The 27,263-nt window shown below is 38.5% G+C and overlaps 2 protein-coding genes across 3 annotated transcripts; both read left to right on the forward strand.

The window, feature by feature from the left end:
• The first annotated feature begins 106 nt into the window (after positions 1-106).
• edc3 (enhancer of mRNA decapping 3 homolog) lies at positions 107-6,291 on the forward strand. 2 transcript variants are annotated; one of them, XM_079450724.1, is made up of 7 exons: positions 107-231; positions 402-643; positions 1,109-1,398; positions 1,988-2,329; positions 2,408-2,561; positions 2,657-2,874; positions 3,205-6,291. In XM_079450724.1, exons 2-7 carry the CDS (start codon positions 480-482, stop codon positions 3,537-3,539), a joined length of 1,503 nt encoding a protein of 500 aa, XP_079306850.1. In that variant the 5' UTR covers positions 107-231; positions 402-479; the 3' UTR covers positions 3,540-6,291. The 2 variants fall into 2 exon arrangements, with proteins under 2 accessions (XP_079306850.1, XP_079306849.1); XM_079450723.1 differs by having other exon boundaries at positions 471-643.
• A 217-nt stretch (positions 6,292-6,508) lies between these two features.
• csk (C-terminal Src kinase) lies at positions 6,509-26,402 on the forward strand. The gene is made up of 13 exons (XM_079449712.1): positions 6,509-7,164; positions 16,393-16,503; positions 16,695-16,808; positions 16,949-17,061; positions 18,591-18,810; positions 22,622-22,715; positions 22,825-22,890; positions 23,017-23,116; positions 23,231-23,321; positions 23,427-23,500; positions 24,143-24,338; positions 24,434-24,520; positions 24,902-26,402. Exons 2-13 carry the CDS (start codon positions 16,489-16,491, stop codon positions 25,082-25,084), a joined length of 1,353 nt encoding a protein of 450 aa, XP_079305838.1. The 5' UTR covers positions 6,509-7,164; positions 16,393-16,488; the 3' UTR covers positions 25,085-26,402.
• Positions 26,403-27,263: the final 861 nt, after the last annotated feature.

Genomic DNA, 27,263 nt, shown 5'->3' on the forward strand with positions numbered 1-27,263 from the left:
TAACTTTGTTTTAAAATCAAACTATAATGAACAAGAAACTTGTTCTCCAAACATATGTAATGCACTTGTTGTGCGGTAGGTGGCAGTTAACACGCCTTTTAAGCCCATACGCGCTCAGTGAATAAGTCGAAGAAGCTGGTCGTGTAGTCGAGCTCTTCAGTAGAGTTTATCAAAATTAATCACAATTTACTGTTTACTCGTATAATATACAGTATTTACTATTGAATACAGGTAAGAAACTCACGTTCTTAGTCTATTAAAAGGGGCCACGGATAGAAAAGTTATTTCGAATTCGTTTTGTCTTCCAAGATAGCTAACGTTAGCCTTTAGCGTGTGAAACTTGATTTATACATATTATAATAGTCAACATATCTTTTTTTTATGTGTTTTCCTAAATGCAGCTCGTTGAAGGCAGTTTCTTAATTCACACGAAGACTGAAAACAGCGTGTTCGCTTTTCTCTCGTTACAGCTGGTCGAAATGGCATCGGACTGGGTTGGTAGTCTTGTTTCAATCCACTGTGGACCAGCACTAGGAGTCTATCAAGGACAAGTGTCTTCAGTAGATCAGACCAGTCAAACCATCTCGCTCAGATATCCCTTTCACAATGGAGTGAAGTGCACTGTGCCCGAGGTTACCTTCAGGTAAACAGTTTCACATGGCCAACCATTATTTGTAATTTAGGCCGTTAAAGTTTACATGGAATGATCATAAAAGAACAACGTGTCTGGTATTTATTTTGTATCATTTAGTTGAGATGGCACAAACCATATCCTCTCTTTTTATATTTTATTTATTATATTTTGTTGTAATGTTAATAAATGTTTATTTATCAAAGTTTATGTAATATAGTCTCTTCATGTTAACATTTTCAAGGATCTATAATTAAGATCTGTTATCATTGGCTTACATTTAAGCAATGCTTATTGGTTGTTTGGTGGGTCCAATATCATTCAAACGTATTCATTGCGAAATGATTTTTTTCCCATTATGTACATTTTAATACAGCATGACTTTGGAAGGCAGAATATTTATGTGGACTTTTATTATTTACAAAATACAGTAATAAGAAATACTGTATTAAGAAAATCTCCCTCTCTGGTTCATAGTGCCATGGACATCAAAGATCTTAAAATCCTGGAGATCCAGAAGAACCTCAATGAAATCCTGAAACAGAATGGCCCTGATTCCAACACCACATCGACACAGCATAGTGGACGTAAGGACAAGGGTGTAGGCATCCCAGTAAACATTGCTCCTGTCACAGTTCCTAATAATACTGAGACTAAACCACAGGAAGAGGGGGTCTCTCCAGTGCCACATTACTCTAAAAGTTATGGTGACCGTCACGTGGACATGGCTAGCCAAAGTAAAGGCTTTAGAAGAAGACACAACTCCTGTGAGTTAACCGTTTTCAGTTGTTGTTTTAGTTCAAATTGACTTATGTACAGAAATCCTTTTTTTACAAATACATATAAACATATGTTATTAAACATAATAACAAACAGTTTTTTTCAAAATATTAGCATTGTTCTTTCTGTGGTATAAATAACTTCATTATCCAGACTTCAAAATGCATCTGCAGGACTTTTAACTGGTGTTCGTAAACGCAACCATATTACTTCTATTTCAATATCCTTACATTGGCTTGCAGTCGTTCTAGAATTGAGTTTAAAGTGCTTTTGATTGTTTTTAAATGGTCTTGCCCCCCCATATCTTTCTGATCTTCTGTGTGAACACCATCCAGAATGAAGTCTTAGATCTGCTAATCAGAGATTGTTAACTGCTCCAAAATCCAGGGGTGGTTGTGCTTTTGCGGTTGCCGCACCTAAACTTAAAATCTTATATTTTTCCTACATCTTGACACATGATGTTTCTTGTTGTATGTTGTTATTTTATTTGCATTTAAAACACTGTACAGCACATTGGTTAATCTGTGATTGTTTTTAATTGTGCTTTATAAATAAATTGAGATTCAATATTTCTAGGGTCATCTAGTAGAGCTCCAAATCAGGCCACACCCAAAAAGAACGGGCTAAAGAACGGGGGTAATATGAAGAATAAAGACGATGAATGTTTTGGAGACTGCATAGATGATGTTCTCGATGAGGACTTTGACTTCGAGGGAAACCTTGCGCTGTTTGACAAAGCGGCGGTGTTCTCGCAAATCGACTCCTCAGAACGACGAGGCAATGGGGCGAGATCCCGAGGGACGCCTGGGGAGCAGACACCATCGCGATACCGCCACGACGAGAACATTCTAGAAGCCAAGCCTGTTGTTTACAGACAGATCACAGTTCCACAGCCCAGCACAAAAGAGTATAGCACTGGTGAGAATCTGAGCAAGCAACTACAGACACATTTATTGTAAGACTGAAAACTAATGTGCCCGTTTCTTATTTTGACAGATTCAGGCTTGGTGGTACCCAGCATCTCTTTTGAATTGCACAAGCGTTTGTTAGCAGCAGCAGAAAGCCACGGTCTGTCTCTGGAGCGCAGGCTTGAGATGACCGGTGTGTGTGCAAGTCAGATGGCCCTCACGTTACTTGGAGGCCCAAACAGGTTTGTGTGTGATTTTAGACTTGTACAAGTCGACGCATAATCAGAAATACCCTCAGTGAGTTATCATTTTTATTTTGCCCGATCTCTCATTTTAGACTTACTCCAAAGAACGTGCACCAGCGACCCACGGTGGCCCTGCTGTGTGGACCACATGTTCAGGGAGCTCAAGGCATCAGCTGCGGACGCCACTTGGCCAATCATGAAGTAGAGGTTATCCTTTTCCTGCCCAACTTTGTAAAGATGTTGGAGGCCATTACCAGTGAGCTGGCCCTCTTTAGAAAGACAGGGTTCAAATTGGTTTCTAATGTTAAAGGTGAGGCACTATTGCGTTATGTTTAACTTTTTTTTTATGAAAGTGGGGGTATAAAAGACCACCTGCTGGGTTTCGGTTTCTCTCAGACACCCACTTGAATGCTGTTTAGATGTGCTTGATATAATTCTCCCTGGAAAGTTTCACTCTGAATTGCAAGAGCACATTTTGCGCCCACCCTCCCTCTCCACATCATATAACGAAACACTTCTTAATATTTGCAGAGGTTACCTTACATGACATACCTTATAAATGGCTTCTTTGCTAAACAAAATCAGAGACAATTGGTCAGATCATCCACTTATCAACATTTGTTCTCTTTCCCCAACTCAGACTTACCCGAGACACCAGTCGACCTGGTCATTAACTGCCTCGACTCTCATGAAAACGGCTTCTTGAGAGACCAGCCGTGGTACAAGACCGCTGCTGACTGGGCCAACCAGAACCGAGCACCTGTGTTGAGCATTGACCCTCCAGTGAGCGGACAGGCACATGCTGTGGAAGCTAAGTGGTCGCTTTCGCTCGGTCTCCCCCTTCCACTGTCAGAAGGGGCTGGCCGGGTCTACCTTTGTGACATTGGCATCCCCCGGCAGGTGTTTCAGGAAGTTGGAATCAAATACCTCTCTCCCTTCGGCTGTAAGTTTGTAGTCCCGCTGCACTCAGAATGAACCTTTGATCAGGTCGCCGAATCGAACCTGCCTTAAAAATTTTGAAATGAAGGCCTGTTGGGACAAATCGGCTATTCCACTATGGTAGAACTGGAGGAGAAATTCAAATCAAAGGGAAGTAATGGGAGGAATTGCTCTTGCGACATCCCTGATGTGTTAAAAGTGGAAGAAAACACCAGTTCACTTGCTATGTTTGCATTTAATAGTCTTACGATAAAACTTCAGATGGCCATTTAAATTGAAGGACTGTCATCTGGATGGATTTTCATAATCCATTAATTGTGCAGTTATTCACGAAAACATCAAAACTGGTTCACACTTATTGGGACATGGTTTTCTCTCATTTTTACGTTGTTACTCTATTTACTTAGCATTTCAAATGGAAGATTTCGTTTTAACGTTATATCGATGCGTTGATGTAGTCTGACTTTTATTTCTTTTCCCCAGTCAGAATCTGCATTAGATGGGGGTTTCCCAAATGTGTTTGAGCCAGAATTATCAAAGTCAGTGTTGAAGCACTGACAGTAAGGCAGTTTATTGCGTAATTTCTTATAGATATTAAAACGAAGCGTTGTTTGCTTTGACTGTTGACCAAACCCAGTGTGCTGTATATATGTATCAGAGGTTCTTATCACTGAAACAATGTTGCACACTTGAACGATATAAGAGGGAAGTGTAAAACCTAGTTGGTTTTGGACCAACACTGACCAATTTTAAGCAGTCATTGGCTGATTCTATTAAAGGCAACCCATAATATTGTGCATTTGTATTCGGCACAGGTTTTCTACTCTAGGCAATGGCTTATGCTAAACTTGAAGCGTTGCTGTACTTTACCTCATTTTCGTTTTTTCTTTCAATGAGCCGTGACTCGGATTAGCATAAGAGTCTGTTTTCCTTCTCGATGCTCCGAAAATAAGCAGTTTATTCAATCCTTGGATTTCTTATTGTGGCGTTGTCTTGTTTGGTTAAATCAAACAAGGGTCTTTTATTAGGATAGGTGCAATCTGCTTGCTGAAATTGATTCAGAATTTTTATCAAGATTGTATTATTGTGTGCACAAGTCCGTTACAAAGCCGCTACTGGATTTGAGAAAAATTGTGTATATGATGCAAGTATATGTTGCACACTCAATACTTTTGGGTAAGGAATTATTACAGGAGCGATTGTTTTTCAAAACAAGCACTGATAGAGATAACATTCAAACCAGCAGATTACCATATGCCTTCAGAATTATATGCAAGGCACTTACCATTCTAAAATACTCTTGGTTGGGGTATTTAAGATGCTTGTTGGACAATAATGATAGTGAACTTTGAAAATCTTGTATGTGCTGATGTTACTCTGTATAACCAGTTAATTGAAGATGGCAGCAAACAATGAGGTACTTTCAGCAGACTGTTTGGCTTTTTACTAGAATCTGTTTTTATTTTCCTTTAGCTTATTTGTGTCGTCTTCCAAATTTCACAAGCAAATCTTTTCTATTTCTGCTTCCTCCCATATACAATTAATAGGAAGCTTCTTTTTCTTTGTGTTAGCCTTTTTACTTCCGACTGTTTTTATTGTTAAGCTGTTTTTGTTTTATGCCATCTTATCTTTATCATTTGTTTTCAGTTAAGCCTGCACTCCAATGTTTATTATTGCCGTGTGCATAAGCCACGTTTGCGGCTCAGGTAGCATGTCGGAGTTGTTCAATGTTTTTTTCTGTTCGTTGGTCAAGCTATGTGTGACATCGATAAAAGTTGCTGCCCTAGTCTAATTTTCTGTCATAATGATGGTGTTAAGAAAAACCTGCGCATCGGCAGTTCTCAGTTTGGAAATGTTACATTTTTTTGTGATGTCTGTCTATACGTGTGCCTGTAAGGTCGTTGAATGGCAGTCCTCGGTGGCCGCTAGAGAGCCATCTGGCTCCTTGAGATTTGCTTTTGAGCTTATAAAAGATTGAATGAATCAGTAAGGTGATTATTAACGGCATTAATATGTTTATTTATAACAGGTTAATGATGCTAATGAGATTGCACTGTTTTTAGAACAAAGCAGAGTGATCCGTCATCTTGGTAGATGAATGCAAACACACAGCAGTTATTGGGCAAATGCAGCACTAAAAGAGCTTAAAATGGTGCCAAAATCATTTGTTCGTCTTTAAATTGAAGCCATGGTATGATAGACTTGGGAATTTTAAAAACCTTAAAGCTGTATAAGCCCTTTAAAACAATATTTGTTTGCATTTAGAATGTTTAATTTACCATAACAGCTGTTAAGCCCATTTGGCAATATTCATATGAATATTATTAGATACCCAAGCATCAGTTGTTAACTCGCATCTGTTAAAATGCAGTTATACAATTATTCCTCTATAGTCAACCTCAGAAAGGGAATTTTCTTGGAAAACAACTACGCTACTGGGAAATTAAGTTGAATATTTTTAAACGTTATCTCATTTGTGTGGCTTTGTTTGCCATTTTGACATCATTGAGCATGTTTTAAAGCTTCCAAAGGGTTTTTGTTCAGTATCTTTCCAGTTTCTTTCAGCTTGTTTCCACTATATAGTTTTTCCTTCACAGAAGCATGAGAGAGAGGTCGCTTTACATTGCGCAACGTTATAAGTTATAACTTTGCACCTATAAAAGACATGATTCCGTAAATGACTACTATTGTTTTTGATATATCTGTTCAATATAGTTCTGGTATCACTGGCAACCTTACATGCTTTTAAATTGTCAACCGTGAAGTGAAGACTGAATAAAGAGGATGGAAATAACTACTCGCTGTCGTGTTTTATGTCATAATGAAAGATTTGGCTATTGAAGTAGAAACCACTTTTATGCATTTGTGCACACAAATCTGTTGTAACAGAACATAACACACAAAAAATGTGTGTTTAAAACGTTGCAATACCGTGTTCGACCCCATGTTGTCGCTGCAGTCTCGCGAGATGAAGGGTTGTCAAAATCGCGTAGCTCATCAAGACTCATATTAATCACGTCATCAGACGTTGCTTGGTAACGCCAAACCCACCATGCACGTAACCTCGTTAATAATAAAAGATTCATATTAAAAGTCACGCAATGTGGTCATATCCAAACGCCTGTTGTTTTCTCCATAGTACGATTCGTAAATTCGCGCACCGGTACGTACAGACGCATGCGTAACAGGCTGTCTGAAAAAATGTGTTTCCTTTTCAAGGGCCTGTGTGCGCGCGCGCGTGCGTGAGTGTGTGTGTGTGTGTGTATGTTAAAGACAGCTGTAGCCATTGGGCGTACTGCGCTTCCGTAACGCTCAAAACCGCTCGCCGTCGGCGTTTTAACCGGGCAAGAACACAGCAATACGCCGCAACAGTTGCGTTATTTTCGAGGAAGTGTTCGTTTCCGTACGCGCGCTGTGTTTTAAAAATAAAAGCGCACACATCCGTCGTTGCCTCACGGTTTAGTGTTGTATCTGCATGCACGAGTCGTTCATCTTTTGTCTATAAATGTTTGAAGGAAGGTCTCGGAAGGCAGTAGGCGAGCACATCTATATCGTTAACTGTCTGCACTCTGGGTTCGAGCCCCGTGTTTTATTGAATTCATACATGGAGTAAGCGGACAGACACGAACTTCACGACATTCGTTGAATCTACAGTAAACAGGTATAGTATTATTTATGTAAACCCGAAAGCTCGATCTTAACCTCTTCTTGCTATTTGTCGCTTGCTCAATCCTGTAAAGAATGGACGCCTTGTATATCTGAGCATCGGATTGATTTGGAGTGCAATGGCTCGGACTGTTTCACAGCTGTCTAAATAAGAGCCACTTGATGCTTGAATGAGACGAAACATGCCTCTGGATCTCCATCATGTTTTGGCACTGAAAATAAAGCACGGGTGCAATGTGCACACGAGAGCACGACCCATTGTTCTTTTTCATCCATGGACCTGCGATGTTTTTTGTCTGACTGGTTTGTTATGCTGTCATTGCTCTTTAAAAGTGAATGTGATGCTAAGGGGTTTGAGTAAATCATTGAAGGGGAAGGTTGGTTGTGGCCACCCTGCAGCACTTGCACTGTAACAGAGCCATTATTGGACTCCGAGGTCACATTAAATACAACAATTCATTATATTTAACTAATGCAGTTGTGATCTGATAAAAATGAGAACTTGGACATTTACATTGTATTGGATAGAAAAGAGCAGGGATATCCTACGGCAAAAAGGGCGGGTATTCAAATCCTGGTGTTCAATATTGTACAGAAGGAGCTCAGTGTCCTTTTAGATTCATTAATATTAATGAACAAGAGATGGGTTTACAACGGTTGACATGCAAAGGTCACTTCCTTCTGCAATAGTGCAGACTTTAACCAGGTGGCTAAGGCACAAAGTTCTTCTGTATTGCCAACATGCATGCATGGATATATATGTACATATCACAGTTGATACCCTTATATAGTCATTCCTCTTTTACAGGTGCCCAAAAACATATCGGCTTTACTTGATGTGTCATAATTGCGGTCTACTTTGTTTTTGACACCTGAAAAGATCTCGCCCACTGAACTTTGTATCTATTCCAATTGAAGCAGAATCTGTTTTTTTAACGTTTTTGTGTGTTTGTCTGCTCGGCTCTGTCATTTGCAATGGGGTTTCCCCTGCTTTGGAAGGGCTGTGCCTTCCTCTTGCAGAAAATGGTTTTGTGGTGTACTGCACAACTTATGTTGAGCATCAATTTTCTGCACATTTTCCCGGCATCTTTCTCATGTAGCAGTTGTCCAATCTGAAATAGTGATCCATTCTTCCTGTTCAAACACTATAGGTGATATCGACAGCCTTCATTGCTGTCCTGAACTCTCAAATTATTTTAAAGGGAAAGTTTTACTTTAAATATGTAATTTTCACTCACACTGTTCCAATCCTACACTCTGTGAAATGTTTTTTTGCAGAATGTCCACATTGCCCAGGCTAATAGTTTGGTTAAGGACATCTTTTATTTGTTTGTTTGTGGACCTGTTGACTCCCTGCTGTCCCAGTGGTTTGGCCGTTGCTGATGGTGCAGTCCAATTAAGCATCAAAGGAATTTGTAAAAGCTGCTTTGCCCAGAGGGGAGACAGTTCGCAGGGTCAAGCTGGTGAGAGATGGAGCTGGCTGGCATGAAACTTAAAAGGCCTTCTAACAGGAGACATCAATAAAAGCGAGCTACTATAAAGGCCAATGATATGGTACCAAAACGCCCAGAGCGACTCATTAACTGAGGTTGAGATACATTCAGTATCTTTCTTTCCCTCTCTAAACCTGTATTTTTAGTGTGATTCATCAAAAAAGGAAATAAGTTGATGATGATTTTGACCCATATCATTATTTATTAAAACACAGTACACGGATATTGTGATAATATTGTTATTATGAACTAACTGGGCAATGATAACCATGTAGGGGAAATCAGATATTATGGCAATGGATTCGGTAATGCTGTATGTCTGCAAAGTCCATTTATAAGACATTAAAGTATATTTTTAATCTGAAATTGCATATCCAGCGCACAGGTTTCACTTTCTTCAAGACGTAAAAAGTATCACCTCTTCTGTCTTCCCAGTCTTTGTTACATAACTTTTTTAAAGATTAAAATGATAGTTATTGCAAACCATTGCGACGTGTATTTGCGATATTTTGATCATTTCAATATAATTTGCATGCCTCTTATTAAAGAACCGTACTCTGTCTTCATATCTGTGTAATATCTCAGAATTGAAAGCAGTGTTCACCCCAGCCATCTTCACACTGCGTTGCCTTATGTTTGTCGTAGGAATGCTTTGTTTCCCAACGCTGAGGAATTTGACGCATGAATATTAATGACTTTCATGGGGATTTTCTTTGGTGCTAAAGTATAAATGACCTGCCATAGTGTTAAGACTATCGCTGTTGCTGTGAGAATGTGTCCAGCTATGTAAAATGTATTTGTATTTGCATAGAAACCCATGCATTGTGAAATCTTATTTTACCATCAGTTCCATTTGTGGTCATGCGTGCATGCATGCTGTACGCCCACCAATAACGTTCTTGCATGAAACGATTGGAATGCCTGCGACTACAAAAATTCGGTAACCTTGACGACCTTCAGCAATTAAATTGTTGAAGAAGACTCCTTCCCTCCCGATATAGACTGCAACTGACGGGTGCAATGTGATCCTCTATAAATGGCAAAATGTGATGATGTTAATTCAAATGGATGCATTGTGCTGATTGCTTGTAGCTTGTATGCGGTCTCAGATTTGTTGCTTTGTTTGAAGCTCTGTAGGTCTTTAGACAATGGAATGATAGCACAACCTTGTTAGAAGATGCTTGCACTGGTTTTGTCTCTATCTCCGGGAAGGTGAGAGATGCAGTGAAATATTTGTGTCTTACGCCATTTTCTGAATGCATTGGAGAGAACAGCTGGGAGAAACACCTGAGGTTAGAATCTCTAAACTTGTTAGATCTTGCCCCAGTAAAAATGATCAGATACGCATACCGTAATACTGCTTAAAATATTCGAACAGTCCAAATATGTGTTTGTATTATCTGTCCAGATTACCTTCAGACTAATACTGATATACTAGTAAATGTAATATTACTGGAGGTGTATTGAATAAATCCGTGCATCGCATATCGTAATAAGGGGAATGGTTGTTCCGATACTAGTAGCGGAAATACCACCGATACCTGGTATCGTATCGGCGAGTACTTGAATCCATGTACCGATCCAAAACCATTTTCTTAAACAGGACCTAGCTTTGCTTAACGCTGCAAATGGTAAATAACTTCTTCGCTGCTCGGAATGCAAACACAGGAAGTTGTCCTGTGTCGTCACAAGCAACCACTGTTAAGAGCAATGAAGAATAAATAAAAACGTGCTAGCAGTATGTCCGCCGTTTGGCAGTATATCAGAGTGGACCAACCAGCCAGACGAACTGCTACTTAAGAAAAATAAATGATATCATTAAAATACTGTAGTTTACTGTATGTATATGCTCATGTTTTATTAAGAGATAAGTCTGAAGCACATCATAAAATAATTATATCTGTATATATATATATATATATACAGCTGTATACATTAGAGACACACCCAGGTATGCGATGAGTACTAGGTATCGGACGATACCCTGTGCCCAGGTATGGGAATCGGGAAGGGAAAAAGGGTGTCGGAACATCTCCAGTTAGGGGTGGGCCGATCCCAATATTAACAAAATTTACTAGTTCATTTACTAGTTACTAAACTCTGCTACTGCAGTCATCTGTCACTCTCCATTCAGCATACTGTAGTGTTCGGTGACAGTCAGGATGCTACTCTTTCCAATATGTTCCAATGTTTTAACCATTCTGCATAATCAATCACTAGATATTAGTCTTTGGTTTTGTTTCAAAGGATTGTATTTTTACTCGAGTTGGTAATCACTGATGGGTGTCTTAGATTAAAGCATTGGAAGCGGTCTGAGAAAAACAAAATAACTCTGTTTTTAAGCCTTGGATTTAAAGGCTCAGTAAACCGTTGGAAGGGTGCAATGCACTTCATGTAAAACCCTATAACCTTTTTCTTACCTTTATCTGTTAGGAATTTTAGAGGAAGGTGAGTTTAGCACGTCAAGGGAGATCCATTAAGCGCATCATTCTGCACCCGGTATGGGCATGTACCTCTCATGTACCACTTTACATTAAAGCAGAGATGTACGGTAGCGAAGTATTTTCACTTTTACTCATGCACATTTTGTCAAGTATATGTACTTCAAGACTTTTTTTCTTTGAAATTAATATGCTTTATAATGTAGTCCAATAATAATTTTCAGTCAATTTTAATAAATGCGTTATAGTTTTGTTCAATACAAAAAATACATGCAATTTTACACTGATAAAACAGGACTAGTATCAGATCGGTATTGGCCAAAACTTACAATTCAGGTATTTGAATCTGATTGTAAAGGAAAAACTGGTATCGGCCCAACCCTAATCGTAATGCAAAAAAAGTTAGAGCTATGGAGAGGAGAGGATATAGGTATTTTATATACGTATGATATGATTTATTTTTCATTCTATTGGTTGAGATGCATCTCAACATATATAATATTTGATTGTTTTTGTGCTTTGTTTAATTTTGTGCTTTCGAAGTTTTAAGAAGTTCTGTCATTTTTATTCCTACTATGGAAAGTTTTACTATGCGATAAAATGTAGTTCGTTTAACTATTCCTTTAATTGCTTTATTTAATATTTAATATATCTTTTCTTTTAAAACTTTTACTGACAGATCTATAGAATTTTTGTTCATTTAAATACAGGCCGGGTTCAATTAAAACAAACTTTGTCAGTTCTTTAACAAAATAACAAATGCTATTTTGGAAATCGTTTAAATCTTTTTACTAATAAATTATGGAAAATAATGTGATCTTAAAGATGAGGTAATATGCTATTTCCTGCAATCTGACGTCTTTACACTGTTAAACGTTTTGGCTACTCAAGCTTAACTTGGTCAACTTGAACGTACGACATAATATTTCTGTGCTCGATTCACTCTGATTCGTATGAAGGTTTCTTAGTCTCTTATTGGACAATTCTCCCAGAAAAGCACGCCTACGCATAATCCAGCGAGCGAAAGCGCATGAGCGTGAGAAAGATCACGCCCATCAACGCTGCGTTTGTTTGCTCACTGCATTTCAGTGATGAATGTAATGTATAAACTGTGGATATAACGCTGGATTTGGGGATCGTTTTAAACTGCTAGATGGAGCAGTCTCGGCGCTAAAAGATGCTGGACATGAACCGCACTCAGTAAGTTGTTTTGTTGGCAATCGGTGTGTATGTGCATAATGTAAACAACACTAACTTATAGTGAATCAATGCGATGATGTTGTGTGGTTGTGCTGTGCTGTGCTGTAGTTCCACGCTAGCATTTTTCCGGAAATTCAACTCAACTTTATTTATTTACATTTAGTCATTTAGCAGACGCTTTTATCCAAAGCGACTTACAAAGAGTTCGGGGAGCAATAAGCGATATGTTTTTTTATATAGCGCTTTTTAAAATTTTCATTGTTACTTAGCAGCTGTACATGAAACATTTTGACTAGAAGCTAAAAATGTAAAGTTATACAAGTAAAAACAAAAAAGGTGACGTTCAAACACTGACTCACAACTTTTGTGCTTGCGTTTTAAAACATTTATATCCCAACGATTATCCTCGATTAATTGTGAGAAGCATAAATCGCTATGACGGTTAAAATACGATTAATCGTGCAGCTGCTGCAAAACTAGCTCCCCCTAAGGGGGACCATAAAAGGAATCTCAACTGGACTGAACATTCAGGCTTCATTTTTTACCTATAGCATTTTCACACATACACGCTCAGGGATGCATTCATGCTTTATAGCTGATCTAAAAATGGAGCATGTCTCCCTGCCCCCCCGAAGCTTACTGACTGTACTCATTAAATTGTTAACACATTAACAGATGCCCCATTTATGTTTGAAATGCAGAAATGAAAATCATCCCAGTTTTGTACGATGATTGCGTCTGAATTGAATCAGCAGGATCATAGACGGACCCGTGCTGGGTGTTCTGCGACCACTAGTAAGCTTATTAAACAATTGAATGCGCGTGTAGATGCGCCTATGATCTGGATTTTCCTCTCTATCTCAAAGCACATCACATCTCTGTTCTCAGTCATTGAAGTCGGTTTCCTGGTTCCTCACATAGCCTGGAGGTGATTGTCATGCCTCCCCTGCTGAGTCTCGCCTTCCACATGCTGTTCTTTGAACATGACGAAGTAAATCAGAACCTCTGACGTTTCCTGTGACATTCAAAGGTGATGCTTTAGTATCATTAGCCGGAAGGCATTTTTTAAGGAGACATTCGTTAAGATAATTCCGTGCGAAAGTACAGTTAATAACTTCTCACCTTCAGCATTGTATATTTGCAAGTGCAAATGAGATTTATTAGGCACTAGGGTTGAAGTGGTTCTACACCAAACCTTCAGGAAACTTCCGCAGTCCCTCATCGGTATAGCCACCAGAGCTGACCGGATTCAGAGTCGCCCGCCAGACTTCGGGCGTCTGCTGCAAGGTTGCGTTCTGAAAGATGACAAGTTTGTCTCAGATTTAGGAATGAAAAGTCCTCTTGTGTAAGGCGTCGCCCTGTAGATGCTTTCCCCTAAACAATGATATCATTTGTAGCGAGGGATTTGCCAAGGCACGCCCTGAAATTGTTGCCGATCGCAGAAATGACTGAAGCTCATTGATTCTGATTGGTGAATGCGTTCTTCTAAATGTCAAGTTCTCGCTGTGCAGTTCTTCGGGTTGGATGTTGTTCAGAATTGGCAGTGTTCTGCTTTTTATTTGGGGCTCACTTTAGTGTTTTTCACATGATTGCATCATTCTTGTGCAGCCAGTGAAGAGGATATTTGTGCGTTTTGGTTGAATGTGAACTCCATACTGTCTCCTTGACTTCAACAGCTGCGTGTCAACACGACACAAACATTATTTAATGAACGCAAGTTTGAGATATATATTCTGTATACTGTATCGTTTCTTATGCATTATGTAAAATAATCATATGAGATTACAATATTTTGACCCTTCGACAATAGGTTTCCTGTCTTTTCATGAATCATGTTATTCCTGTGCAGGGAGTATAAAATTAGGTGGTCAGGGTAGGTGGGGGAAGGCTGTGTTTTTAAAGGGAAGTGTGTTATATCCTCGTTGTAAGGGCCTCTGTGTATTACGCCATAGTTTGAGCGTCCCCTTTTGCCATATCTTCTGCTCTAGCCATTACCCTTCATCATATAGTGCTCATTGCCCACTAACGCCTTCATACCAATACAGGAAGACTGTTTTAGACCCAGTAGCTTAGACAGGAAGTGACATTGTGCTGTAGGGTTTGCCACACATTTTTTTAACTAAAGCTGTTTTGCATCAGAGCAGAGTCGGTTGACATATTATTGAGGTCAAGGCACGCTGTGTCATAAAACATCTAGTTCATAAATGTTTTGCATGCATCCAGCTTCCGGGGAAAGCATGAAAATAGGCACGGAGGAATGATTCAGTGTGAAATTCAGGTTCTGGCTACTGTACCTCGAACCACTATTGTCATCATGTGTTTTAATAGATGTTCTGATCTTATGATGTCATTCCAAAAAATTAGTTTGTGTTAAGAAGTTATTAAGATGTTTCTTTTAAGGTGACATCAGCTATCTTTTATAGGAGGGGATAGTTATGTCAAACGATAGCCATATAGCTACACAGTTTGTGGCTGCTGTTAATTGTAATGTAGCCTTAAACTGCTTATAGTTTATAGCACTAGTTATATTTAATAGCCAGACTATGTATTAAGGTTACAGAAACGTAATTTCTTTTTAACAAATCCATTTCAAATGGAAGTATAAAGGATTGGGGCTTTTGCAGCCAAAAAGCAATAAACAAAACACGCATATAGTAAACATGTAGCATAACTATTCTATTATACCTACTTATCACAATAGCTTTGTGATGAACAGACCAACATTTTAGTTATTGACCATATCATATTTGCTGTAGGTTTATTCTTAGAACTAATGTGCAGTTCTGCATGTATTTCGACACGCATTGCAACTATTGCAATGACGTGCAAAGATCAAAGCGGATTGTATAGTAACATTTTTGAGGGAATTGTAACTTTAAATCTTTAGTGTTAGAGATCTGTAGTTATTTCTGAAGAATGGCATTACCTCAAGGTTCAGATTTTCAGGTGTAGTCCCAGCACAGGTACGCCTGTATGATGTCTGCTTAAGATCTGGAAATCTGCATAACATCTGCGGTGTAAAACATCTACTAAACATCTTTGAAAGGGAAGTTTTACATGCATTCTAATAATAAACATTTGATTAACATTACACATTTTATTGATGTCTGTATGATATGTGACAGCAGTCGTCTCAGTCGTATTACAGATGAGCCAACAATAATTAATACGACTTGTAGAAAACAAATGCAGACATCAATGCAGTTTTATTCTTATGAACAATTGTCCAATAGTTAAGTTGTTCCAAATTTGTGCAACAAGGATGCCAAACACTAATGTTTTAAGTTCAAAAGTTCTCTCGCTCTCTCTCTAAAGCGCTTTCCACTATGACAAGGTTTAAAGACGTCAGCAGTGCTCTTGCTCATCACCTCATGAAAGTGAAAAGAATGTTTTAGCATTTATTTCTGCTTTTGGTATTCTTGAGCGCTGGTGTGATTTTTGTTTTGGTTGTGGTCTTCTAGTCGTACTGTATTGTATTTTGGGGAACAGTGTAACTTTATTTATCTTTCTGTAGACTCATTTACTCAAAGCTCATGAGTAATTGAAAGATGTTTATTATTTGCTACGACGATACTACGGTACATTTTAGCATCAGTATGGTTGCATCTTTAGAACATGATGCTATTTGAGGGCTTCGTTGGTGCTGGGTTTGTTGCCCTCCTTTCACACTGAATATTTAACAAGGTTTTTGCAAACCTTGCTTTCTGCTCAGCTCTTCCTGTCTAATGCATCGGAAAATCTAGATCCGCCACTTCCCCTTTGAAAGTGTGTGTGTGTACTTTAACAGTATCTTTTGCTGAGCTGATAGGCTTCTAATTTATCGTTGAATGATTTGATTTTGAGCGAACCTCTTTGAGAATTTGCAATGTTAGTGCTTGTAGTGTTATTCATTTTCATATTAAACATTTGTTCAATAATAATGAGCGATATATTATTTAAGCACTTGTTTATTTCTGCTTGGTTAAGTCCAATTGAAAATTTGTTCATCTTAGTTTATTGTCCATTTACTCATGTAGGTGTTACAATAGTTCCAAACTGCATTTGGAAGTTGTGTTGTTTTTTTGTAAAATAATTGTTTGTTGTCAACAGGTGTTTGGCCGGTTTTGTTCGGAGCTGTACGCCACAGGGCTCAGCTCTGATGTTACGGGTTGAAACAGGTCGACAGTGAGAGGATTTCCCTCAGCTATGTCCACCATTGAGGTAACGCAAGAGACATCAATTGTATGTTTGCTTCAGGATAAAATGTCAATTCCTTTAAACCGTTTCCTATGTTCTCATAGCGAGAACAGAATGAACTTTATGGTCATTTTAGTACTTCCTCACGGTGTTGTTTTGATTTGAGGTCAAAGGCTTTTCCTCATATTTTGCTTTCAAACATCTCCATCCCCCAGACGACCTGGCCTGCGGGCACGGAGTGTGTGGCCAGGTACAACTTTCCGGGATCAACAGACCGGGACTTGCCCATGTGCAAAGGAGATGTGCTTACTATCATTGGAGTCACAAAGGTAATTTTGAGGAGGCGTTAAACTTCCTGTCAAATAGATAAAAACAAATATTATATTAAAATTCTCAAACCAAAAAAAAGAGGTAGGTGTGGTATATGTCGATTATTTCAATGGTTGTGTGATGATGGTTTTTCTTTCAGGATCCAAACTGGTACAAAGCAAAAAACTCAGCAGGACGAGAGGGGACCATACCAGCAAACTATGTTCAGAAAAGAGAAGGTGTGAAGTCGGGGGGCAAACTGAGTCTTATGCCGTAAGTATTCCAGTTCATTTAAGTTTGCAAATGATTGTATCATTTCATAATTGTTAAAAAAGGTCCAGTGAAATTTAGCGGCATCTAGTGGTGAGGTTACAAATTGCAACCAAAGGCTCACTCCACCCCCCAAGATGTCCTCCTCTTTTTGCTTCTTTGCGTTCTCTAGAGCAGTTTGTTCGTTTAGGGCGACTGTAGAAACAACATGGTGGATTCCATGTAAGGGGACCCGTGGTGTATGTAGATAGAAATAGCTCATTCTAAGGTAATAAAAGCATAACCCTTCATTATGTAAGGACTTAATACACCTCTGAAGACAAAGTGATGTATATTATATTGGATTTCTGTCAAAAAATCCTCCAGAAAATTACACACTTGGACTTTAACTGGTCTCTGCATGCTTTCACACTCCATAAGGGAGTGTTTGTTTCAGTTTTGTACATAGAAACATAACAGCGCTATATTTAGGAGGTATCAACTAGATCATCTATCTATAATAATACACACATATCCTCCTATCAGCCAGAGTGACCCCAGCACTCATTTGAATCGGCCTTTAAGAGGCCGACTGTCAGAAATCTGCAGCCTACAGACGAATAAAGGAAGTGGAAAAAGTCTGTCTCTGGGTATCTGATATGCAAAAGCCAGAAGCGCGCATCACCATTGCTCTTTTGCTTGTAAGAGAGCACGTGATGTTCTTCAATTACTGCCTGCTTTTAGAAGAAACAATAGAAATGATGACGCAGGTGTCTCAATTACATTATCACCGTTTTATTTAGCATGGCAAAGAGAAGGTTTGCATCTTTATCATTTGGCACAAGCGCAGCGTTGATTATGAGGTCTAAATCGAATGCTGACATGATGCACGAGAAGTGAAGAATAGACGATTTTAGCTGCGTTCATTTTGCGCCGTCTGGCCTTTTGTACGTGCACAACGTTTTGGTTTATTTTAGATGTATATGCAAGTGTAATTGAGAGATACAGATTGGATGGTTGTCATGCCAGGGAAGCCACAGAAGGGCCAGGCAAGGCCAGTGCTCCTTTTGGAAGCCTGTAATTTTGCCTATTTTCTCAGTCGTGTGCTTTATACGGTTTGAATCGCAGTTTCTCAAAGAAAACCCCCCTGTATTGTTATGCTACGTACTAAGTATAAACTAAACACAATACAATGCTATGTGTGTTATTAAAGCAAATGTTGATGTGCTTTTGGTGGGACAGTTCACCCAAAACTAAAAAAGACTTGACTCACTCACTCACTCACGTTGTTCCAAACCTGAATGACTTTCTTTTGCTAAAACACAAGAATATAATGCAGAATTGGAGGGGCTGGCAGCCTCAGTCACCATTCATTTTCAATAATGAAAGTAAATGGAGACTGAGGTCATGTGTTTTAAAACTGCAAATGAGAGTAAACTACATCATAGTATTGTTGGTTAACCATCCCTTTAAGATATGATTTCATTAAAGACACACATGTAATTTCTGAATTATTGACATGGTTAACACATCTTTATGCATGGTCACTTCAGATGGTTTCATGGAAAGATCACACGTGAGCAGGCAGAAAGGCTCCTCTATCCCCCGGAGACAGGCCTCTTCCTGGTGCGTGAGAGCACCAACTATCCTGGCGACTACACGCTGTGCGTCAGCTGCGACGGCAAGGTGGAGCATTACCGCATTATCTACCACAACGGCAAACTGTCCATTGATGAGGAAGAGTTTTTTGATAACCTCATGCAGCTCATGGAGGTGAGAGTTGCTGTTCATCACTTGCTGCAAGACTTTATATAGTGTATGCATTTGGGGTGTCTGTATTCTGTAGTGCTGGGAATGGCAGATATGTATTAGCGGGACTGTAGTTAGGGACATGCATTTTATTTTAAAGGGGAAGTTCACCCAAATATCAACTTTGTGTGTTTTTTTTTTACTCACCCACATGACGTTAAACATGTTTAGAGAACTTCTGGCTTCTTCTGAGCACAAATGAAGATATTGAGGTGATTTCCAGGGCTCCTCATAGACATCATGGTGTCAGTTTTTGCCAAGGTCCAGAAAAGTACTAAAGACGTTGTTAAATTGGTCCATCAGAGCTTAGTTGAATTTTTTTGAATGCTTTATGTGCGAAATACAAACCAAATTACAGACTTTAATCGATATATTCTCCGCTGTGTTGTCAGTGTATGGCGCGCGTTCACGAGAGCACTTCTTAATCTTCTTCTTGGACGAGAGCACTGTGTTTTGAGTCAGAGCGCCGGCATCCAATGGGGCAAGCCCCATGCACCGACAAAACCTAAAACGCAACGCACAAACCTAATACGCATGTGTCAAAGTGCTCTCATCCAGGAAGACAACGACGATGAAGTGCTTTCGTGAACGCGAACCATACACTGACAAGACAGCGAATATGAGAGAGAGATTTTCGCACAAAGCATTCTCGTCGCTTCAAAAAAAATTCAACTGAGCCACTATGCTCGGACGGACCAATTTAACAACGTCTTTAGTACTTTTCTGGACCTTGGCACCACATGTCTATGAGGAGGCCTGGAAATCTCTCGTATGTCATCTAAATATCTTAATTTGTGCTCCGAAGACGCCGGAAGTTCTCTAAACACGTTTAATGTCTTGTGGGTGAAAAAAATCTTCCCCTTTAAAACCGTTGAAGCAAAACATGCCTCCAGATTTCTGTATGAAATATGCAAAGCGTTTGGAGGCCATTTCATGCATTAAAGATGGAATTCATCTACATTTTGAGTTGGACATGCATCCCACCTTGAATTTCACTGCCTATAATCTGTCCTTCCGCATCCGGTTTCGTCAGTAACTGTGACTATTGATATTGTTAATAGTACGTATAACGATGTGCTGTAAGAGTCACAATGGTTACAACCTCTGCCTACCTACACTTGTATTTCGAGTGAGTTCATTTGCTAAAAATACACAAAATGACATTTATAAACAAAAGTACATTTGCATTTTGTGATAGTTATGTCGAGAAAGTCAGATTTTTTTTGTCAGTATGTTTTTATATTCCACATTGATGTCTTGAGGTATTTCCTTGATGCTTTTTAAACCGTATTATCGGAGTTCCCATACATCACTGGCTTACTGCCATTTTATTGTTCGTAATCCATAAAAAAACATTTAAAAAAAAGTTACTCTTGTAATAAAAAAATGTGTATGTTGGCACAATATTTGTTGATCTAATTTAAAACTTTGAGAAATTTGCTTTTAGTTAGATCATTAAGATCAAAGGGCTTTTTGGATCCTTTGAAAGTATTTAGTCAATCAAGTGACCCTAAAGTATTAAACTAAAGTATTTTTTATGAATTTCATTGAATGTAAAAATGTAACTAGTGATTTACTAGATATGCAATGCCCAAGCACACAATGTCTGCAGAGCATGTTATGAAACTGTCAAGCTCCTTCCTGTAAATGCTTTTACTGTCTCCGTCAACATTTTCAAATTGATCACCACACACCGAGTTAAAAATAGACATAACAGGAAGTCAACATCAGACACGCTGGCCAGAGCCATGGAGCAAGCGTTTACCATAGACTCCAGGAAATAATTTCACACACGCACACCTTGTGCTGTCTGGTCAAAGGTTCAGTCCAGGGTTGTTTGAGGATGTAACATGAGTGAACAAGAAACATAAGGTGTATTTAGCATTTTAATTAAATGTTTGTGTGATAATCTGAACTACTTTCGCTGTACTCATGAAGTCTCAACCATTCAAGATTCATACATAAAAAATTGAATTGAAAATGTCATGATTTACTCACCCATCATTCCAAACCTATGCCACTTTCTTCTGCAGAACACAAAGATATTTTAAGATTGACTTTCCTTGTGTGGACACAAAACCACAGAGACATTTCTCAAAATATCTTCTTTTGTGTTCAACATAGGAAAAAGTCATACATAGGTTTTGAATGACACAAGTGTAAATAAATTATGATCGAATCCTTTCCCACTATGCCAAAAAAAGACTATAAAAGGCCAATTTTGTTTAAGACCCAATATCGTATGTATTGGATATGCATTTCACGGATGTCTGTTGTACACGCATGACTGACATTTTGCTTTTCCTTCATTAAAGAGGGATTTTAAGACTCTTGCCTTGGTCTAATATTCCATCAGCTTCCGAAAACTGTAATTAATTCATGTTCTACATTATGATGCTTTTTCTTATCTTTAAAACTCCAAGTCATCCCACAGTCTGAGCTTCATGTTAACATTTTATAATGTTTCTATTCTCACAATCCTAGATTGGGATTTAGACACAGGCTTTGGTGGTCAGCCGAATCTTGGTTTCTTAAACATCTCTTTATTACAGAATTCCACACATTCTTCTGTGTCATTTTGTCTTTCTCTCCCTCACACACCCTTATAGACACAGCTAAACGGTGCTCTTTCCAAAGAATCGCTTACAAATTCAATTCTACAATAAGTCATTCACCTCACCGTGTGATTAAATGACCACATCAGATATTCGCCCCATATTAAATTCATTAAAACTCAAGGCCAGACTATAAGAATTGAAACCACTATGTTCTAATTTGTATGTTCACTGTTCATACACTGATATTGTCAGTCCACGGTCATATGAATGTGAGCTTTTGCTTGCACTGCTGCACAATGCAGGTCTGGGTTGTCTGCTATGTCTCATTCTGAGCATTAGATTAGAGATCATCTCACAAGACTCCGTCTCCTAGAAAAACGTACCATTGTTTCATTATAGTAAAAGTGTGGTAACCTTGTTTTTCGGCTGAGTTAGCAACAAATACCGATTTAAACTATGGTAACAGCAGTAAAACCATAACCATTGATGTTCGTTTGCGCAATTTAAGTGTCATCTGTAAATCTAGGAATTACTGAAGTGTTAGTTGCCATCCGTTCATGCAAATGTGTTGTTATTTTGAGAATTTACAATAATAAAACGCCTCCAGGTCGCAGCGCGTCCTGTTCCTGGAACAGTTGATAAGAAGGAAGTCACAAAGAGGAAGCGCGCTGCGCACGCGCGTCACAGATCATTTCACCAGTTGAATCGATGCGTCTCATTTATGGACCGATATCATCTCAAGTCTAGTCACACGGTGCTAACACCCGGCGTTACAAAACATTGTATTTTAACGCTTTAATGGGACATAATGTGCTAAACAGGATTGGGTGGATTCAATACGGTATACGTAAACTAGAGCGCCATCTGCTGGCGGGTGCTGCTCACTGCGTCACTTCTGCTTTTATTAGTGGGGAAACGAGCAAAGCTGTTTTATCGGAGACATTTCAGACCTCTTAGATTTTTCTTGACTTTGCATTTTGCAGGCATATAATCTATATTGTCCTTTTATAACCGAACACAAGCGCTTGTCCGATGAAACTGTCAGTTCAGATAATATTTTTCTCAATAAATGCAAATATGCTTTGTGTATGTGTGAAGGCACCTACCCCATTTGGCAGATAATTTTATTTTAAGTTTCTGGGTGTTTTACTTTATAAAATCATGGCTAGGCTGTGTATTTACATAGATTGTTTATGCTTTTTTTCCTGTTTCAACAGCACTACACTAATGACGCAGATGGACTGTGTACCAGACTCATCAAACCTAAAATCATGGAAGGGACCGTGGCAGCCCAAGATGAATTCTCAAGAAGTAAGGCCATTCTTTTATAGCTCTGTTCAATTCTCTCACATTGATTTTTTTTGTATTTCGCAAGACATGTAAGCAAGCATTTAGTTGAGTTCATCTTTCTTTCCTGCAGGTGGCTGGGCTATGTCTAGGAAAGAACTGAAGCTTCTCCAGTCGATTGGAAAGGGAGAGTTTGGAGGTGAGATTCTTTTGAGATGTCCACTGGGAAAGATGTGAAGCGTGTTTTTATGCTTGACTTGTTAACTGTTAACAACAAACTGTTTACTGATGATGGATCATAAAACCTCTGTGTTACGGCTCTCAGATGTGATGGTTGGAGAGTACAGAGGCCAAAGAGTAGCAGTGAAATGCATCAAACATGATGCCACGGCGCAGGCCTTCGTCGCAGAGGCTTCAGTCATGACGTAAATCCTCCTTAAATAATGGATAAATCACAGTCACAAAGGCAACTGTACAAAAACAACAGTACATTCAAGAGTAAAAAAATAGATTTATTGTTAATTTGTTGTTGCGTACAGGCAGTTACGGCATACTAATCTGGTGCAGCTGCTGGGTGTTATCGTGGAGGAGAAGGGAAGTCTGTACATCGTCACTGAGTATATGGCCAAGGTCTGTACGATAATTTAACACATATAATGTATGTAACATTTTCAAATATGAATATTTACCTGCATATTTTAAATAAATAATTTGATTTGTTTTGGGTCTCTTCAGGGAAGTCTAGTGGACTATCTGCGCTCGAGGGGGCGCAGTGTTATTGGTGGAGATCGTCTTATTAATTTCTCAATGTGAGTTTTGCTTTGTGCTCATCAAGGTTGTTATTGTTTAGCATTTCTGTTAATTGAATACAAAAATATATAATCATATACAGCTGGGGAAATATACAGCTTACAAACATGAATACATACCTACCCATAAATAGTACATTTTAAAATATGAAAAACGGTCTCTGAAAATGGTCTTCTTTTTTCTGCGGCTGTATATATGAATTATATATAATAAATAACATTTTGACCTAAATGATATTTGAAATGTTGCCTTACTAATAAACACATACAGCAATATAGCAAAATAAGCATATTAATAAGAAATGGGACAAAAAAGGACGTAAGAATATTGCTAAAAATGTTACTTAAATTACCATTAAATATAAAAAGCGCCTTTTAAATATTAATAAAACCGAATGAAAAATGAATACAACTTAATAACCTTGAAGAGCTGCCACTCTACGCAGATCTGACGCCCCTTTCCCATTTTCACAACACTTTGCATTCATATAGGATTTTAGAGAACTTTATACTGGTCCGCTGTCTGACAGAGATTCACTGACGCAACCTTTAGCCAGTGACTGAATACAGCAGACGGGACCGTTAATAATCCCATGTGTTAACGTTGACAGCCCTAATTATAATTTTTAACTTTATTTTTAGGGACGTGTGCAAGGCGATGGAATATCTAGAGGCTAATAACTTCGTACACAGAGATCTGGCCGCTCGTAATGTTCTAGTATCTGAAGACAACATGGCAAAAGTGAGCGATTTTGGCCTCACCAAGGAAGCGTCGTCTACTCAAGACACTGCCAAACTCCCAGTTAAATGGACTTCACCTGAGGCCTTAAGAGAAAAGGTAGATTGTCTGCTCTTCATTTGCATGGTTCAACAAGGACACAAGGATGTTTTAATGGATGCATTTGAATTTTTCCTTGTCTGTCTGATAAACAGAAGTTTTCCACTAAATCAGACGTTTGGAGCTATGGCATCTTACTGTGGGAGATCTACTCCTTTGGTCGGGTACCATATCCAAGAATTGTAAGACACTTAATAAGATTATTGTTCCTATCACTACAATTATTTAACATTGGTAATAATTATATTTGATGTCATATAGGTATATTTTTATATTGTTACTATTATTATAATTATAATATTATATATTTTGTTAAATTGTTTATGATTTTTGTTTGTTTTATTCGTTTTCAATAATCAAATTGACAATGAATGTTAATGTTATAACAATATTTAAATCAAGCAAATACATTTGTTTAATTTTAAAATAAAGAAAATAAATTTTTAATTAATAATTTATGCACATGTTGTTTCTGATTCATGAATGTTTTCAACACAAATTCCACTAGAGGGCACTGTTAGTTACTCCAACACATTTCTTTCCTCCTTTTACTCTTCTTACAGCCTCTGAAGGACGTGGTTCCACGTGTAGAACAGGGTTATAAAATGGAATCTCCCGACGGCTGCCCGCCAGTGGTGTACGACATCATGAAGGAGTGCTGGACTCTGGACGCAGTGGTGCGGCCCAGCTTCAGAAACCTGAGAGAGCAACTGCAAAATATCATAGCCAATGAGCTCTACCAATGAAGGCAGATCAACGGAGAGAGGCAAGATCTAACATCCCATCTGCTCCCACGGGACCATCCTTATACAATCTGACCAAAATCTACTCTTAACCAGTGGACTTGAAAAACATGAGCGGAATTTTTTTTTGCGTGCACATTTATTTTATTTTTTCATTGCTTTTTTCTATTTTTCTTGAGGAGGCTGGCCTTCTCTGAACGTTTGATTGAAAAGACACAGCCTCCTCTGATATCTTCTTCATATGCTTTCACGATGTGGACAGCTGATGGGTGTGCACCTGCTGTCATTTCATTTAGTCCCTCAGTCTTGAGTGTTTAACAGTCGAAAGGAAATTCAGTATACAATTGATTATAACGAAACAAATGGATATCTACATAGGAATACGTCCTAAATAGACATCAGGTACCTAATGACGATTATCAAAATATAATATTTTGCTTTTAAATAGACTGTATGATCATTTCAACTTGAAGATGTGAGATCTATCTGCACATTGTCATTAGTTAAGTCCAAAAAACATGTACATCTTGAAGGGTAGCTGAATGGAAATAACGTAAGTTATGAAGTCTGTCATTGTGCCTTCACACCACAGAAGTCGGTCTTAAGTGTGTTGTTTTACATTTTTTAGCAATGCATTGTTAAAAGGCTCGTGAATTGAAACTTGCTTATCTTCCCAAACTCATTTTGCGGCAAGATAATTGTTTTTGTCCTGACCAGATGTGACCTTATCTGGTGATGCCCTGCAGGACATTTTGCCACTTTCTCCGTTCCACAATGTAATTCCACTGCATAATTTTACACACATGTAAAATGGTATTAGACATATGTTCAGACTGGTTATGAATCTTTAGTGCTACACAGCATCTTTACTGTAAGACAAATTACTTTTCGTGATGTGCCTGGTTAGGGCGCAGTGTGACAGTTCCAGGCCAAAACGTTGCCTTTTAATCGAGCTTTGATGGGATTGTCTATTTAAAAAAAAAAGACAAAACGTACAGAACAGAAATATTTGTTAAGATGTTTGTTTCCAAGGATTGTGCATGCTGTGTTACAAGCCTTTACTTTACTCCGTGCTTTTGAAATTTTCTTTGCTGCCATATTTCAGATCATTCCACTAAAGCAGTTTGATAAAAACAAAAGGTAAACGACAACAATAAATAAAATGCCTGGAAAAAACATGGTCTCTGTGTTTAAAATGCGTTTGTGTCCTTAAAGTGATAGTTCACTAAATAATATAAACATTAGTAATGTATGTGTTAGCCAACTCCTGTGTGACTTTCTTCCGTGGAGCATAAAAGCAGATATTAAATATCTCAATCCGATTACAAGTGGATGGAAAACCATAACATCTGTTTGAAACATTAAAGTATTATAAGGGTGAGTGAATAATGACCCAATAGTTCAAATATTTTAGGTAAACTATCCCTATAAATGTGTCTTTAACTTAAATGGTCTAGCAAAGGTCAGTCAAGGAAACTCTTAACACCCCCAGAGAGAAAACACATCATCTATGCAAGCGTCTGCTTATTTCACAGTGACCCAAACGGTCATGATGGATGCTCGCCAAAAAGTTTAGATGCGACTTTGTTCAAGGTAATAATAATACCAGTTCCATAAGATGTGCTGTTTGTGTTCAAGTCCCATCACATGCACCTTCAACAGAATAGCATAGTATCATTTTCTGGTCTATTTATAGAATGCCATATTTCTGGTCTCTTATCAGCAACGTGATATGAAGGTAAATCGTGACCGCTCGGCTTGATGGAAACTGAAACCATCGAAATGCTTTGTTTGTGGTTTTCAGTGAAGGTGAATCCATTTCGGGTCTAGTGAATAATAAAAACAAGGCAACAAGGACAAAGTCTTTTTACACCTGCTATAGTATAGAGAATTTATTTGACATTTTCTTAAAGGGACAGTTCCCCCAAAATGAATATGTATCTTTTTAAAGTCGTTAGGACGCATTCTTTTTTTTGTCTGTTATAAACAAGTGTATAATCGTCCATGAGAGTGAACGATGAGAGAGAGATGATATGAGCGCCACTGCTTTACTCCCATTAACTGTCACACTTGAATGTCGCGCATCATTTACATGACAAAGTTGAGAGAAGTTCAACTTTGTTGTGTTGCTTGACACGCCCACTTTCCAGCTCCAATGGTCACTATAGCTGCGTTTCCGTTA

The sequence above is a fragment of the Barbatula barbatula genome (assembly GCF_947034865.1).
Source record: "Barbatula barbatula genome assembly, chromosome: 25".
Classification (NCBI taxonomy): Eukaryota; Metazoa; Chordata; class Actinopteri; order Cypriniformes; family Nemacheilidae; genus Barbatula; species Barbatula barbatula.

Coding starts and splice junctions, on each gene's coding strand:
- edc3 (XM_079450724.1), top strand. CDS start 480: ATGGCATCGGACTGGGTTGGTAGTCTTGTTTCAATCCACTGTGGACCA. Junction 2,562..2,656: donor TTACTTGGAGGCCCAAACAG/GTTTGTGTGTGA, acceptor CTCTCATTTTAG/ACTTACTCCAAAGAACGTGC. Junction 2,875..3,204: donor ATTGGTTTCTAATGTTAAAG/GTGAGGCACTAT, acceptor TCCCCAACTCAG/ACTTACCCGAGACACCAGTC.
- csk (XM_079449712.1), top strand. Junction 16,809..16,948: donor CTATCATTGGAGTCACAAAG/GTAATTTTGAGG, acceptor TTTTTCTTTCAG/GATCCAAACTGGTACAAAGC. Junction 23,322..23,426: donor TCACTGAGTATATGGCCAAG/GTCTGTACGATA, acceptor GGGTCTCTTCAG/GGAAGTCTAGTGGACTATCT.